Source organism: Ipomoea nil, unplaced genomic scaffold (genome assembly GCF_001879475.1).
Source record: "Ipomoea nil cultivar Tokyo-kokei standard unplaced genomic scaffold, Asagao_1.1 scaffold1074, whole genome shotgun sequence".
In the NCBI taxonomy this organism is placed as follows: domain Eukaryota; kingdom Viridiplantae; phylum Streptophyta; class Magnoliopsida; order Solanales; family Convolvulaceae; genus Ipomoea; species Ipomoea nil.
In genome coordinates this window covers 1,576,559-1,593,263 of record NW_017617502.1, presented here as the reverse complement: position 1 = coordinate 1,593,263, position 16,705 = coordinate 1,576,559, and the positions used below count along the sequence as shown (strand labels likewise).

The 16,705-nt window shown below is 35.3% G+C and overlaps 2 protein-coding genes across 4 annotated transcripts; one reads left to right on the top strand and one right to left on the bottom strand.

The window, feature by feature from the left end:
• The first annotated feature begins 569 nt into the window (after positions 1 to 569).
• On the top strand, positions 570 to 3,456 carry LOC109182812 (PRA1 family protein E-like). 3 transcript variants are annotated; one of them, XR_002054439.1, is made up of 2 exons: positions 570 to 1,355; positions 3,439 to 3,456. XR_002054439.1 is itself a non-coding variant. In XM_019333016.1 (1 exon), the coding sequence occupies exon 1, from the start codon at positions 675 to 677 to the stop codon at positions 1,275 to 1,277; it is 603 nt and encodes a 200-aa protein (XP_019188561.1). In that variant the 5' UTR covers positions 571 to 674; the 3' UTR covers positions 1,278 to 1,490. The 3 variants fall into 3 exon arrangements, 1 of the variants encoding a protein (XP_019188561.1); XR_002054438.1 differs by having other exon boundaries at positions 3,428 to 3,446; XM_019333016.1 differs by lacking the exon at positions 3,439 to 3,456 and having other exon boundaries at positions 571 to 1,490.
• A 5,158-nt stretch (positions 3,457 to 8,614) lies between these two features.
• On the bottom strand, positions 8,615 to 13,771 carry LOC109182810 (E3 ubiquitin protein ligase DRIP2-like). Its single transcript, XM_019333013.1, has 7 exons — positions 13,335 to 13,771; positions 12,552 to 12,651; positions 11,468 to 11,795; positions 10,902 to 11,335; positions 10,727 to 10,777; positions 9,975 to 10,047; positions 8,615 to 9,014 (listed from the first exon to the last, which is right to left on the bottom strand). Exons 1-7 carry the CDS (start codon positions 13,516 to 13,518, stop codon positions 8,847 to 8,849), a joined length of 1,338 nt encoding a protein of 445 aa, XP_019188558.1. The 5' UTR covers positions 13,519 to 13,771; the 3' UTR covers positions 8,615 to 8,846.
• Positions 13,772 to 16,705: the final 2,934 nt, after the last annotated feature.

Below are 16,705 nucleotides of genomic sequence, written 5' to 3'. Positions count from 1 at the left end.
GTTTTTAAAAAATAAAAGGCATATACTATGTTTTTAAGGACAAAAACACGCCATTATGTTTTGCTACCAACTAGATTCGAACCCAACCACAACTCCTTTTAAATTTTAATTAATATTTTTTAATTTTATTTAAAAACTTAAATATTAAGAAACAAAAGCCAAGCACCTCGAGATCGAACCTCTGTGGCCTAATAAATTATAAAATTTAAAAACAAAAAAAAAAAAAAAAAAAAAAAAAAAAACAAAACGTTCTCTCTACAACAAGCCCTGAGTTTTGTAATTACTAAAGGATTTGATAATAGTAGGATAATAAAGTTTTGTTGTAATTACTAAAGGATTTGATAATAGTAGGATAATAAAAATATACAAACACACATGATAACAAGTCTTAAAACTCATAATAGAGTGCAAAGTCTCCAACCAAACACCACCAAAATATTTATATTTATATAATTAATAATGAAGCAAATGGATTGAATTTATTTTGGATTAAATAATATTTGGATTTTGGAGTGTTATTGCTACCAAATTAAAAAACAAAAAAAAATATCTGGACTATTTCTTTACTTGGAAGAATCAAGAAATGAAGGCGCTGGCTTTCTTTTTCTAAGCATAGGGTTTTGGGGTTGTCGTTTCTCTCAAGTCTCAACTTCTTTTTCAATTCTTCTTCTTCAATGCAGGGTGGGGGTGGGGGTAGGGTTGGGTATCAGTACGATTCTTTCCTGTCGAGTTCAGCCGCTGCCGACATCTCCGGCCGGGCCCCACCCACGGCGCTATCCTCCTTCGCTCCTCTGCGGCCATGGCGCGAGCTCTTCGCCCGCCCATCCTTGTACTCCATTCCGCGCACCTTCGCCGATGTCACCGCTCGCCTCCGCCGGAATCTCAACTATTTCCGCATGAACTACGCCCTAACGATGCTCATCATACTCTTCCTCAGCCTCCTATGGCACCCGCTCTCCATGATTGTCTTCTTAGTCCTGTTCGTCGCCTGGTTCTTGCTCTACTTCTTCCGCGACGGACCGCTCGTGATATTCAGTCGCACGGTCGACGATAGGGTTGTGATGGCGGTTCTCAGCGTGCTCACGGTGGTCTGCTTGGTGTTCACTCGCGTATGGCTCAACGTTCTGGTGTCGGTTCTGATTGGAGCGGCGATCGTTGCTTTACACGCGGCGTTTAGAGTCAACGATGATCTTTACCTCAACGAAGATGAAGCTACGCAGGGCGGATTGCTCTCTTTCGCCGGTGCTACCACGCAACCCGCTCGAACTAGGGTTTGAAATCTTCTAGTCCAGTGAAGTGATTTTCTTCGCATTTCAAGTCCAGAAGGCTCAAATGCTAGGAGTGAAGTTGTAATTGTAAGCACTCATTGTAGATACAGTATTTTGAATGCACAAACTTACATTTCAAGTGATTTGATTACAGATCAACTCAATAATGATTCATCTCAGTGTTCAAAATTTATCCAATAGAGAAACTCATCTGTTTATTACATATCAACATGATAGTAACAATATCAAATGCATCTCTAAATCATTGAGGTTAGAGTACAATTGGAATTTGGAATAGAAATACACTACAAACCATTGTAGAAACACATTCCAGAGCAATTCAAGATGCCAGATCCTACCTTGCAATTTAACATGCTGGGCATGTGGTCAAGTAAGACATATTTTATGCCCAATGGTATGTTCTTGCTCGAATTGGTAGTTACCCTTGCTGGAATTTTGATGCACAAAAAATAACAGTGTCTGCATACTTGATGCCTGGTGGGTATTAAGCCCATAACCCTAGTGGAACTTTTGAAGTATGCTAATCTTACTCTGAATCATTGTTTGGTCTAATCTTTAGTGTCACTTATTATTTCTCTGGTGAATGGTTATGATGTTATTTGATATGGAATTAATTCAGGAGTAGCTAGTTTAGTAAGTGGGACACTGATCACTTGGTATTCCAGTCTAGTAGTTGTGTCACTGAGGAAATGGAATAGTAAGAAGCACACAACATATCGGCACCTTGCTCAAAGTATTTATGGTTGGTATTTTCAATATTGTGTTGTTGACATTGTTCAGTTGTCATAAATGATGCCATCATTGTCTGGAAATGGTGCTTTCTTCTCTGAATCTGTACTCCAACTCGACTATGAATTTATGACTACTGGTGTATTCATAGACTTGTGTGGATTCAATTGTAAGATTTCTTTTTAATCAACAAGAGGCTTATCCTAACATTGTTTGGTTTTGTTGATACTGCAGTTCTATAGCCAGTCCAGGTGACAGTGATATATTTTGATATAACTACAGTCTTATCTGAAATACTTAATTCTGCTCATCTTTGTGTTCCACATCAACATGCAAGCATAAGTGCAAAATGCTTTACATGTTTAAGTGAGTGAGTGCTTCATGCGAATTGTTAGTGTCTACTGTTCTGTGGATTTGTATATAAATGAAAGTTGCTGATGTTCAGTGCGTCTTGCCTATAATCATCTTTTTGATTTTGAAGGATCATGGGGTTGCTGGTTTGTTGCATTTTTTCAACAAGTGGCTTCCCTTGGCAATAACATTGCCATTGCCATTCATATTTCTGCCTATTCTGTCTTTCTCTGTGATATCATTCTTTTCTTCTGTTCCCTAACCTTAAGTGATTTAACTTCATGTTATCTCAATGATTTGTCATCAGTAGATGCGGTATGACACTTTCATGCTCTTTGCTGGCAATATACTAGTACTATCACCCTAATGGGAACCGAACTTCACAGCATGAACTTGTTTTTATCTCAGGCTCTCAGCTCCCAGACATTCATTCACTGAGATGGGTAAATGTGGTAAGTGACAGCACCCTTAACATCATTTTGAGTCCTTAGAAAACAGCCTGGGTAGAGTTCTTTCTTCTAAAGTTTAGTCTTTCTAGAAAAGGAGGTTGATAGAAAGGTTAATCTCATTTTCTTTCTAGAGCATTCAATGCTCTTGGGAGAATTGCATTTTCTTTCAGAAATGCAATGCTTCGAGCAATACAGGTAAGATGTGTAACCACACAGGTCGTTGTCATTTTCTTTCCAATATCAGTATAGAAAACTGCAATTGGATGTGTAACCCCTTTGTCTTACCGGCAATTAACTTTCTTTGGGTATTGGGCATTTGGTTTAGAAGTTCAGGTTTATATTGTAGCTTCTCTTACTTCTCCAAAGTGGACAACCGAATTGGGCAGCATCTTTGCAGTGATTCAAATATTACAATGTTTTTACACTTGTGAAGCTTAAATTGGAAGAATTGTTAGTGATTGTCTGAAACTTATGAAAGTTGCAGTGGCCTGTTATGTTAGATCTACAATATGTGGTTTCTTTGCACAATTAATCCTTTGTCAAGAACATCTCAAGAAGATCATTTGCACATTACTTAAATATCCGATCTTCTGAATCATTATATCTTAGATGTATTGCAGGCAAACATTTGCATGTTTTGAGGAGATGCTGCCATGCCATCATCCCGGTCTATTCCGGCTCCCTTTCACCTCTCTCTACATGGGGCTAAAAACTCTCGTAGCTGCAGCAATGCCTTTCTCTGGGGATTTTGTTTCTATATGCGGGGCCATTGGGTTTACACCATTAGATTTTGTGTTGGCACATCTAAAAGCCCGGGAAGGATTCGGTGCAATTCAAGGCTCCAGCTGCCGGGTTAGCATTGATGCAATCAGGTTTATCATATTAGATACCAAGACTTGCTCATTATTTCATGATAATTGGTATGTAGTCATTCCATTCTATTCTATAACCACGTTATTCACTCTCTAGTACGATATTACATTTTATTAAAGCAGTTGGTAGTACGAAGTATATTTTATCAGTGTCCTGAAGTGGATATTTGAACAAATAAATGCAAACAAGCGTAGTTGGGATATTGCTTTCTGGTCTAAATTTCACCATCTGTGGTCCAGCTTGCTGAAAGTATTTAACTATTCCCCCCCATCCCTCTCTCCCCTTCTTTCCCCCTAAAATTCTCTCTTAATATACATCTCATATGACAATAATCTTTAGGCACAAGTGTCAAATAGGCCCATCAATTACTACGAAGTGCTCAATTCTCACCATAAATTAAATTAAGTGTCAAATAACTCTATCTACCAGCTAAATTCATTCAATTGACCTTTTTTACAGGTTACCAACATGTTGCCTATTTAATTATTAAAATAAATAATTAAAATTTTTCAAAAAAAAAAAAAATTTAAAAATAATTTGAAATGGCAGCCACCGGCTGTCCGGCGAGGACAGCCGGTGGCTGTTCTTTTTTTTTTTTTTTTTTTTTTTTTTTAATTTAATTTTTTTAATTATTTAATTATTTATTTTAATAATTAATAGGCAACCTGTTGGTAACTTGTAAAAAAGGCCAATTGAACAAATTTAGCTGGTAAATAGACCTATTTGACACTTAATTTAGTTCATGGTGGGAATTGAACACTTTGCAGTAATAAATGGGCCTATTTGACACTTGTGCCTAATCTTTATTTATGAGTAAATTTCAATTTTGGTCCACTGATTATTTAACTTATGTTAATTGCAACATTTGACTTTCAAAAATGTTAATTTAGTACCTTAACTATATCATTCTTATCAATTTTGGTCACGCCGGTCAAATGTGACCGGAAAATTTTAAGTCAACAATTGAACTGAATTGAAAGGGGTAAATTCGTTTTTTTTTTTGTGTTTAGTCTGATTTGGGAAAGTGATTGTTGACCAAAACTCCGGTGCTCCCCCGCTACTGCTACTGTCACTGTTTCTCGAGCTGTTGGCGGCCGATTTCTTTGATTTCTTGTCGTCTTTGTTGAGACCCAAAAGCGCTCTTCTCCTTTTGCGGCTTCGAATTCTGTAGGCATTGCATAGCGACTGCATTCACACAACCCGAAACGAGAATCAGTTAAACAGAAGCCGAGAAATAATAAGAAGATTAATTATGGCTGGAAGGAATGATCATGACCTAGGTGTGAGCTTCCATTTTCTTGCATTTCTCGATGATGCACGGCATTTCATACTGGAAGGTTCATTTTTATTTTATTTTATTTTATCACGTTCAGCTTGTTTCTTACTGCAATTTGATAGGGTAATTTCATAAGGATTGGGTTCCTCTCTTTGGCCGGAAACATGTAGCTCGTCGGAGAAGAAAGGAAACAAAGGTAAAATGTGATCAGACATAACATGAAATGACGAATTTGCTCTTTTCATTTAAGATTTTTTGGTCACATTTGACCGGTAATTTGGCCAGCGTGACCAAAATTGATAAGAATTGCATAGTCAAGGTACTAAATTAACATTTTTTAAAGTTAAGTGTTGCAATTAACACAAGTTCAATAGTCAGTGGACCAAAATTGAAATTTACTCTTTATTTATTTTAATTTTAAATATAGTTAACTTTTTTCTTTTTCATTTTTTTTTTTACATAAGATGGATGGGAACACCCCCAGCAAAACGACCTAGACCTCTACTTGGCAGTAGTTATATTGTGCACCCTTGTTTAAAAATTGTATCTCTTCATTTTTTATTGGGAAAATGGCACTTTTTCCCCCTATGTTATATGCTTATAGCACTTTTTCCCCCTGAGTTATTCATGCATCCACATTTGCCCCCTCAATTATTATAAAAGTGACGATTTTTCCCCCTGATAATATTAAATAGACATTTTTACCCTTAAAATACATATTTTATTTATTTCTCTTGTTCAACAAATTATTGTTTATACGTAGGGATGGCCACGGTTCGGTTCGAACTGAACCGAACACTATAGCAATCAAATAAAAAAAAAATCGGTTATGATTCATAACATAACCCAATATTTGGGTTTCCGTTTATTAAAATTGTGAAGTGGGAAAAAATAGATTCTGAACCGTGAACCAGAGGTTCAAATCGGAACAACTACTAGCAATAGCTTAAAATTAGAATTATAATATTTGTAAATAGTGTATGTTTTTTTCATATTTATATTGACTCTCACATATAAGTATATATAATCGCGATTTGGTTTTTATTTTGAATCGTTGTTTCACAATTTCTGATCCAATTTGAACTGTTGGTTCAAACTTTATTTTAAAATTTTATTTTTTTATTTTTAAAGTATTCTAAATTCAACAATTAATGTATTTTATTTTTTCAAATTGTGGTTATAAATTGTTGGAGAAGTAAAATAAAGGAAATATTTATTTTAAGGGTAAATATGTCCATTTAATATATCAGGGGAAAAAATTGCCACTTAAATAATATAGGGGGAAAAAGTGCTATAAGTATATAACACAGGGGGAAAAAGTGTCATTTTTCCTTTTTTATTTTTCTTTTTGTATAAGTAAAAATTAATGTATAAAAAGATATATCATTTAAAAGCTTAATTGAAATCTTTTAAATGACATTCATTTGAATAGATCAATAGATGAGAGTTGCTAAAAAATAACATATGAGACTTGCTGAAAAATAAGGCGAAAAGAAACATGGTTATTTTTATAATAAATATAGCAAATTTGAAAGTTAACAATAATTATAAAATGAGAGAATAACACTTTTGCCCTCTTAAATATATGCTTATAGTGTTTTTCACTTTGAATTATTCATGTATTCACAACATTCCCTTTAATTATTTTGAAAGTGGTGATTTTTTTTTTCTTCTCCGGCATTTTTACCCTTAAAAATAAGGGTATTATAATCATTTCAAGTCACTTTCCTTTTCCAATAATTTATTACTTACATGTGGGAACCTGAATAAAAAAATAATTTATTGCTTACATGTGGGAACCTGAAAAAAAAAAAACAGATATCATTTGTAAATATTATAATTATGCTTTTAAGCTAATGTTAATAATAAAATAAAACTTAAACACAAATTTAGTACATTTGCAAATATTATAATTATTATTTGTGTTTTAGTTTTAACTTTGTTATTAGAATTAGGGTACAATTATAATTATAATATTTGTAAATGATGTCTATTCTTTTTCACATTTATTTTAATTTCACATATACACAATAATTTGTTAGAGAAGGAAAGTAAATGAATTACCTATTTAACCTTGTTTTTAATCGTCAAAATGTGTATTTAACATAGGAGGGGGAGGGGGGTGTTTTTTAATATAATAAATTGTGGCAAGGTATGTTCAAGGGTGTAGGAAGTAGGAACTAAGCTCAATTTGCTTACTACCTATACCCTTAGACAAATGGTCAAACAGAGAGGATCAACCATTGTTTAGAGACATACTTAAGATGTATGACCTTCCACAAGCCTAGACAGTTGTTAAAACGGTTGTCATTTGCTAAGTTTTGGTATAATATCAACTTTCACATTTCCCTACAACTCACACCATTCCATGCTCTCTATTGATTCTATAAAAGGAACATAGTCTCACCCTCAGTTAGTTTGGTTGCATTATAGATTTATAGACAAGAGATGATAGTCCATTTGAGAGATAATCTCAAAATCGAATAAAACACTATGGGGAAGATTTGAGAGAGTACTGTAGGAAAGAGATTAGATTTACTTGAAGCACAACTCTTTAGACAAATCACAGTAGCTATGAGATCTAATGTGAAGTTGCTAAACAAGTTTTAGACTTTTAGGGACCTTAATTTGTACTTGAGAGGATTGGCAAAGTAGCTTACAAATTACAATTGCCTCTTGGAACCCTGATTCACCTTATTTTTCATGTTTTCCAATTCATAGGACCAGAAATCAGTGTGCAAACTAAACCACCAGCAACATGTACGTCCTAATGAGCGAATTCTAGCTATTTTAGGAAAAAGGTTGTTAAAGAATAAAAACGCTATTGCTAAGGTGGAAATATTAGTTCAATGAGCAAATTTACCCCCAAAGGAAGCTACATGGAGAATTATTACCATGTGAAGAAACAATTTTCTCATTTTGATCCTTGGAGACAAGGATCTATAGAGAATAGAGTTGTTAAAATAGGCTTAGCCCACTGGGCTAGCTCTCCTGTCCCTAAAAAGGGGCAAGGCATGCTCTAAAATTTATGACCCGCTAAATTGACAGGTTTTTTAGCACGTTCTACCAAATAGTGGGCTTTGGCGAGGCAGGCTTGACGGGCCCACCGGGTTCGCATTGTGAGAGAGAGTTGCGAACTAGCAACTAGCATTCCCATGGGAACCTGCGAACTTCTAAAGGAATGCAATATAAGTTCTAAATGAATGCGCAATAACTACTCTTAGGCATGCCTGAAGAATGCACACGGGCGTGTGCATTCGTGTAGGATATTCTGTGCATTCCTGTAGTAGGTGACGTTTATTCGTGTAGTAGCCGCGGAGCTAGAGTAGTTGTGCATTCATGTAGTACTTAACTGTCCACATGTGAAGATTGGTTCGCACCTGAACGAGACCCAAATGGAGAGCCTGCCCTACCAGCCCGCTTTGACGGCCAACGACTCTAATTGAAGGGAAGAGAGTGGTAAATTCAGTTATGAGGGTAGCACAGCCATCCCACTTGCGCTGTGGAGTTTGTTATCAAGCTTTGTCATATTCCATTTCAAATTGTATTTTTTTGAGTTTGTGGATGGTTGGATTATGATATGCTATTGAATGAATCTCTTATTCCTTTCTTCATGATAGTTGGATTAGGCTGTGACATGATTCATCTCAGTGATCAAAATGTATACAATGGAGAAAATCCTCCGTTTATTACTTCAATAACAAATTCATATCAATATGACAGTAACAATATAATATCAAATGCATCCCTAAATCGTCAAAATTAGGGCACAATAAGAATACAAATACACTACAACACTATGAGCTACTCAATATCTTTCTGTGAACACTAAAAAGATAACTGAAAGGTATGCAATAAAAAAAAAAAAAAAAAGTATCTTCAAGAAGGAACCCGACGTCCATATGCCAACACCATCACGAAATCCTTGGCTGATGAACCGATTGTGGCAGATACTCTTTCAGGAGTAGTCATTTGAAGCCACAAATCAACTAAGTTATTCAGCTGTAATGTGGGGACGATTGATTTCCCCATGCATCTAATTTCAACCTGCATATCAATCAACAAACAATCAGCAGAATGTACGTAAAATTGGAAGTTACAACTACAGATTGTCTACCATCTAATCGTTCGTGCTTTGCAGAATAGCTTTGATATTTAAAGGCAGAGGGCAACAGGAATATGACTGAAAGATGGGTAGGGGGTTTCAAAAAAAATGCTAAACCTCGTCAATAAACTCATGACCACAAAGAACCTATTCATTTGGCCATTGCATTTTTATTTTTATTTTTGGTTAGACCACGAAGTGTCTAAAGCCCATATCATACTAACCAACATGGTTGGCGTAATGGTTCAGCACCTTGTCCCTTAAGCATGAGGTTGGGGGTTCGATCCTCACCCATGTGAATGGAGCAAACCATTTGGCCAGGTCCCTTAAGCATGAGGTTGGGGGTTCGATCCTCACCCATGTGAATGGAGCAAACCATTTGGCCAGTCCCCTACCACTTAGGGTGCTGACAGTAGGGACGGGGGATTAGTCTTCTGGCTATCGGCCGGAGGGATACCTTTGGGCAACCAAAAAAAAAAAGTCCATACCATACTTAGACTAATCCCGTTCGCACAGGGCCGGCCCAATTAAGGGGCAAAGTACTTGCCATACAAGAGATGGTTTTGAACTCCTGACCTCTCTTAAGAGATAAGAGTGCACAACCACTCACGCCAACCAAGCTAGTTACCATTGCATTTGCTTTTAAATAATATACTTCTGAAAATAGTGTTCCAAGTTCCAGTGATACAAATCAATTTTCATTCAAAATCTAACTAAATGCAACAATAAGTCTGACTAGTCATTTGATTATTGCATTCACTTCGGCAAAAACATATCTGATAATAGACCTGTTAAAGCTAAGTGATGCAATCAATGTTCATTTAAACTTTAACCAAATGCAATTACGTCTGATTGCTTAAAAAGATTAGCAGAACCAGTTGGGAAAAGGATTAGTTACTTACCTCATCCTCACTCTTCAGATCCAACTTCCTTATCAGGTACTTTTGGATGAATGAAACTGGAATGCTCCCATCCCTGCCACAAAAATGAAACAAGTATAAAACCACGCTCTCTACTATGTTCAAATCAGTGGCTCCCCCAGTAGCCCCCGCATATAATACATGGCTACATAAATAGAACCCTCAGAGAATAACAATGATGGTACATTCCAAATACATGGATACTAATTTATGAATGTCTTCATCAAGAAAATGCCAGGTGGGAGCTTATACACCAAAGCAGAATTAAATCAATGGTGTAGTATCACATCAGAAATGAAACTAAAAGATTTCCTGCTGCAGGCAGGGGGAGGGGGGGAGGGGATTTTACTCCATTTTAAGAAATGAAGATGCAAGAAAACAAAGAGAAACAAGAATTAAAAGCACATAATGCTTCATTCCTCATGCTTCAGCTTTGCAAAATTCCATCTTATAAGAGAACATGTGTTTTATTATGGATTCAAACTTCAAGCGATCAAAAAATGTTTCATGGTTTTACAGCTTTAAACTGCAGAGGCAACTTCAACACTAATAAACATACACTGATCCTTATGATCTTTTCTATGTGTTGGCTGACTGAATGGATCATAGAAGGTGCGAATAGTGCTTCCCCTACTCTGTCCACTTCTATCCTTTGGTAGCATGAAATTTCCCAGATAATGATACATTAGGAATAAGAGAAGAGATATAAGTGAGAATGGATCTAGAGCACTCACTTTATTCTTAAGTAGCTTGCAGAAATCTGGGGCAAGGGTGCTTCTCCTTCCCTGAACCAATGACATGGAGAATTAGACACCAACGAAAGAAGAAATAAAATACATTAATAAATACATTTTTTTCTTTCCAAATAAATAAATCTACAGAATCAGAGAGGTAAAAGTAGATTCTCACTGGTTTGCAGAGGCCACTAGCGAGAACCAAATTGGAGTACTCCTTTCACATATAGGAGTTGCTGCATCAAGCACATCTTGTGGTGAAACATTGAAGTCCCCAAAATTTGATGCCTTCTTTTGAATTCTTCGTGACTTTTTAGGTTTTTCTGATTCTGGAGGAGCATGATCACTGTTATTCTTTTTGTCTTTAACATTTAATTTATGTCCATGCTCTTTGACTTTGCGGGTTTGTCCCTCATTGTCAGCTACATGTGTATGTTCTGATTTGACAGAACCTTGTGAAATAGACCTTGAAGACTTGCTCCTATTTGCAGCTTCAAACAAACAAGTTAGGGGCTTCCATAAATCAACTTTCCCTTCCCACTGTTCTGAACCATTCTCTGTTTCTTTATCAGGCTTATGATGGCTAGATGGCTCAGCATTAGAAGAGTTCTGGAGGGAAAAAAACAATGAGAAACAGAATTCCTAGACACAATGATGATGGGAGAAAAAAATAAAAAAGCAAAACCACAAGAAATCCCTATACAAGGCACTATACCAAGCATCTAAACAACAAACCTTTACCTGTCTTATATTCTGGGCGAACTTGTTCAAGGTCTCTGGTGAGCTAGAGCCATCAGGCCGATCTTCACTTGAACCTTCCTCATTCTTGATAGGCTTCTCAATTGAAAAATTGGAACCTCGTAATGATTTTCTTGCAATGGATTTTGACCGTCTTCCTGTCATACCAGTGTGGGTAGAAACTCTGGGTGTACTAACCACTAATGAAGAAAGAGATCTTTCCTTTCTCCTCACTGGTAATGAAACTGAAGGTACAATTTCAGGCGCCTTCACCTTCTGCCTCTTATAAGGGAAGATCTTTGCCCTTACATCTTGCAAACTATGATCCGCTCTGGAAACAATATAATCAACTCATGCATTAGTATTCATAAATTTTCTTGGTCAAGTTTCACTTTCTATAGTCCCAATTTGTGTTAGCTAAAACCAGAAGAACCAGAACAAACTTCATGCTTTGGAACACATGATATCAAAAGAGATCTTTTTTTCTTTTATGGGAATTGGGGTAATCATAGTAGATTATCAAAACAGCTCAGTCATTCACTACAACTAACATTTCTGGATTTTTTTTTTTTTAAAGTGAAAGAATGTCTTAAAAGGTATTCGCAGATTGGATTTTGAAGTAGGGGGTTATGGGAGCGAACAGCAAGCCTACTAGCATGGCTCCCATCCAGGCTTTAGATTGCAATAATAAATAACTTATAACTAAAGAAGTACATGAAAACTATCCATTTTTGCAAACTTATATAGTTTCCAAAGAAACAGGCATAATCTGACTCATTGATTACACAGATATAGACAAAGAATATCAACATTTCCTTGTTGCAGGGAACTAGATGCAAAGTACCTTAAACCCCCAGAACTATTCCAGAATTTTCTCGAATGCATCAATACAAACTAAAAAAAAAAAAAAAGATAAGAGCTACAAATTCCATTGATTTCTTTCATTTTCTTAGTTCAACGTGATACTGTAGCAGATGAGAAATTGAAAAATCTCAGAGCATGGCATTTTCACTGAGTACTTGAACATGCATTTTCATGTTAAGAACGTAAAAGGAAGAGGTAGCTAAAGCTGTAGAAACAGTCTGACCTCAGTTTCTCAACCGGGACACAACCTAAATCAATGTTGCATATTGGGCAACAATCCGTCTCCTCATCTTGAAGCTTCTTATAAATGCACTTCCTGCAAACTATGCGAAGTTCCAAACAGACTGTCAACAAAAGGTTTCCAATTTCCATCCACAAGATATTCAAGTTGGCAAAACAAAGTCATAAACATCTATTTACTAAAACAAAAATGACAATCATAAATCATTAAACTCAGGTACATCTTTAAGCATAGAAAACTAAGACAAAATAGCAATGGAGCATGATTTCTATAATACAGTATAACAAAGTGACTTAGATTTCAAAATCATCAGAATCTAATTTTTAAAAAATATAGAAAGCTAGTATATTCTTGGCCAAACTTCTATATCACTAATTTAGCTTCCAACATGTATAACCATCAAAACAACTACATAAAATGTACACAGAATGGCAGAAACACAAACACATAAACCAAAAAAAAAAAAGAATGCTTCTAAAAAGTTCAGGTTGTAAATTTCCCAGCTAGACATTCTTCTATGAAGCATTTATCGCATTAATCAGATTGATGAAGCAGATAACTCATATCATAAAGTTTAAAAAAATAAAAATAAATTCCTGACCTCAGTCATTCTGAGAACTAGAACGCAATCAAAGCATAACCAGATTAGAAAAGCAAAATAGAGCAACCAGTATCATAACCAACAAAAAATCGACGCAATTCGACACAGGAATACACAGCGAAGGAAATCTGAAGCACAAGAGAGATCGAGCGAGAGAAACTCACACGTATGGAGGCATTCGGAGATAGTGGTGGCATCTCTGAAGAGCTTACGGCAAAGAGGGCATGTCATGCATGCCGCAATCGTGTCTCTCCTCATCGTCACCACTAGATTCGACATATCCTCTTCTCCAATAACCTCTAGCAGCGGCCCTCTTTTGTGGAAGCCGGACGTACTCAGGCGGTGCATGTTAGAGACATGGGATTTACGTCCACTCCCCTCCCTTCATCTGCATTAAACTCAAACACAGAAGCCGCAATTACCGCGCAATACGAATAGATTCGAGCTCGTATCGATGATGAGAAGCTCGGAATCTGTTTGATTTGGGAAGAACAACGCGAGTTGATGATTGGTGGAGGGGAAAGTCGAAGATGATCTCTGAGGCGAGGGAGGGGTTTGGGAGTCGAAATCGAGAGAAGTTAATGTTCAAACTGGCATGAACGGAAATACAGATTCTTAGCTTTATACATTTCTTTTCCTCTCTTTTTTTTTTTTTTTCATATCAATTAATCAATTAATATAATAATATAGCCTCTATTTATTTCTTTATTTTTGCTAAAATTCTCAACTCACCGAGTCGCCCAGGCAGAATGCGTTTGAAGCGCTTTTTCGTTGGTCGTACAACGTGATTCATACCTAAATTTAACAATTTATGTTGAAATATTTATGATTTAACTAAAGTTCGTTTGATTTGCAAAAATATTTTTAAAGTAATGGATAACTACAAAAGAATGTGTGTAATGTTATTACAATGGATTGAATAATATCTTAACAAGATAATTACGAGAATATTTATACTAACAAGTCTCCTAACTGTTCCCTTAAACAAAAGAAGTTGGTTGCAACTTGCAACAACTTAGGACCACGCCGGGCCTCAGCTCGCGGTCAGGTTCCCGCCTGATGCCGTTGACCGAGGCCCAAGCCGTCATGGAATAATATAATATTCCATATATTATTATTACTAGTAATTCACTCGCGCGATGCACGAGAAAAAACTATGTTATTATAAATATAAATAAAAAATAGAAAAATTAAAATATTTTAAATTATTTAATATAATAATATTTTTGAGCTTCCATTGGTCAATAATTTATTTTTTTTATAGAATACAAAATTACAATTAAAATTAAAATTATAATTATAATTATAATTCAAATAAACTTATAGAGAGAATTTACATAATTACATTGATTTATTCTTAATTGTATTTCATCTATATTATAATTTTTACAATACGAATAATAACTAAGATAATTACATTTGGAAAGCAAATTTTAAATTTTGTATGTGTAAATTTAAACTCTAATTGAACACATTTTTTATATGATTATATAATATATAGCTATTTTATTTTTCAAAAGTATATTTTTTATATGATTATATAATATATAGCTATTTTATTTTTTAAATGTTGTGCTTTTCTTTTTATATATTTAATAAAGGATGTTGTGACATTAATTGTAACATTAATTATTTCCCAAATCATATAGCTTTATTATTTAAAGGATAAAGGATAAAGGATTATTATTATTATTATTATTATTATTATTATTATTATTATTTATAATTATAATAATGATATATTAGTTAGAAGAAGAAGAAGAAGTCATGGCAAAAACATAAGAAGATTTGAGGGAAGTTGCAACTACTCGGAAATGACCTTATATAAAGGCTCATAGATCAAGCAAAAAGGGGAGGTTCATTCAATCCTAAATAACCTCTATTTTAAGTATTCTTCTTCTGCTTTCAATCTATGGTCATGGTGCCTATGTACATGTACATACAACATATATAGTGAATTTCGGCTTGGCTTAGCAAAGGGCCCGTGATTTTCAGCGTTTTGGTTTCCACGTTAAACATCATATTTTACTTATTATTTCTTCTTCTTAACACTTTATTTTATTCAACTTCATCCAACTCAAAAAGGCTCGTGATTTTTTCCTTGCAGGTTTTCACGTAAAAGATTTTGTTTTGTTACTCTGTTTCTACTATTCAATTCACATCAACATTGTAGGTTGACACCGGGTCAATTTTATGCTATCAATATATATATTATATTTATATTTTTTTTGTAGATAACTTTATAATTCCTGAACATTATGCCGAATAAGATATTACATGATTGTTTAAAGGTGGATGTTGTTATAGACTTTGGTAATGTATTATGGTTATATATATTGACATAATGATGGATGTGTTTGTCAAACTTAATTTGTATTTTGTATATTAAACACTTAGATAATCTAAGTTAGATTGCTATATTGTGAATTGGAAATAGAACAAATTGCACTTTTGGTCCTGTGACTATTAGGGTGTTGGTAATTTTTAAAACTTTCAATTTAGTCCTTTAACTATGCAATTGTTAGCAGATTTGGTCCTGCCGGCCAAATAGCCGGCTAATTTTCACCCGAAAAACGTAATTGGGTTCGAATTGTTTTTTGATGAGGGTAAAACGATCATTCCAAGGGTGGGGTGGGGGGGGGGGGGGGAATTCCACCATTGCTTTGACAGTTCACCACAGTGTTCAGTTCTCCAATGGCCTATTCTGATGATGCTGTATCTTCTTGTTCATTTCCTTGATAAGCCCAGTTCAGTTCTCCCTGCACCATAAATTCAGTGTTTTCATCACCTAAAACAGTCTCTTTTTCTTAATAAAAACAAGCTTTTAGCTTGTAGAAGTATACTGCAGAAGCAGGGTTGGTAAGGAATGAGAAATCTGAAAAGCCGCCATTGTCTTCCTGCTTCAGAGCTTCCCGGGTTACGTTGGCAGTGGTGTTCCAGTTGAAAGCATGAGCCGGAAAAGTTCCGATCGTCGGAGAAGGCAAAAGCTGCAAGCATTCATTCATAAATAACAAATCAGTGTATACAGTCCCAGTTAGTTATCCTCCCCAATCATGAAAAAAAAAATATAGATTTCAGCTTGACTGTAAACAAGATTTGGCGAATACAATGGTAGCGGAGAGGAGAGCCGGCGAATCCAGGAGCTGGGTGGAATTTCCCCCCTTTTTTCCCTTGCAATGACCGTTTTACCCTCGTCAAAAAACAATTCCAACCCAATTACGCTTTTTCGGTGAAAATTGGCCGACAGGACCAAATATGCTAATAATTACATAGTTAAAGGACTAAATTGAGAGTTTTAAAGTTAAGTACTCAAATTATCAACACCCAAATAGTTACAGGACCAAAAGTGCAATTTGTTCATTGGAAATACGTGATGTTTGGATTTTGAAATATGAATTGACTTATTGTTTGGGGTTATTTTGGATTGAGAAATTTGAAATTGGCATTGTTGACTTATTGTTAAGATTTTGAAATTTATAATATTAGTGAAAAAAAAATAAATAATTATGTGCGCTAAAGAACTAGGGAATGTTTG

Excerpts from the sequence above, each read along its gene's own strand:
- LOC109182812 (XM_019333016.1), top strand. The coding sequence starts at position 675 with ATGCAGGGTGGGGGTGGGGGTAGGGTTGGGTATCAGTACGATTCTTTC.
- LOC109182810 (XM_019333013.1), bottom strand. The coding sequence starts at position 13,518 with ATGCACCGCCTGAGTACGTCCGGCTTCCACAAAAGAGGGCCGCTGCTA. Across the intron at positions 12,652-13,334 it reads CTCCGAATGCCTCCATACGT|TTTGCAGGAAGTGCATTTAT; the intron begins GTGAGTTTCTCT and ends AACTTCGCATAG. Across the intron at positions 10,048-10,726 it reads GCAAGCTACTTAAGAATAAA|GGATGGGAGCATTCCAGTTT; the intron begins GTGAGTGCTCTA and ends TTTTTGTGGCAG.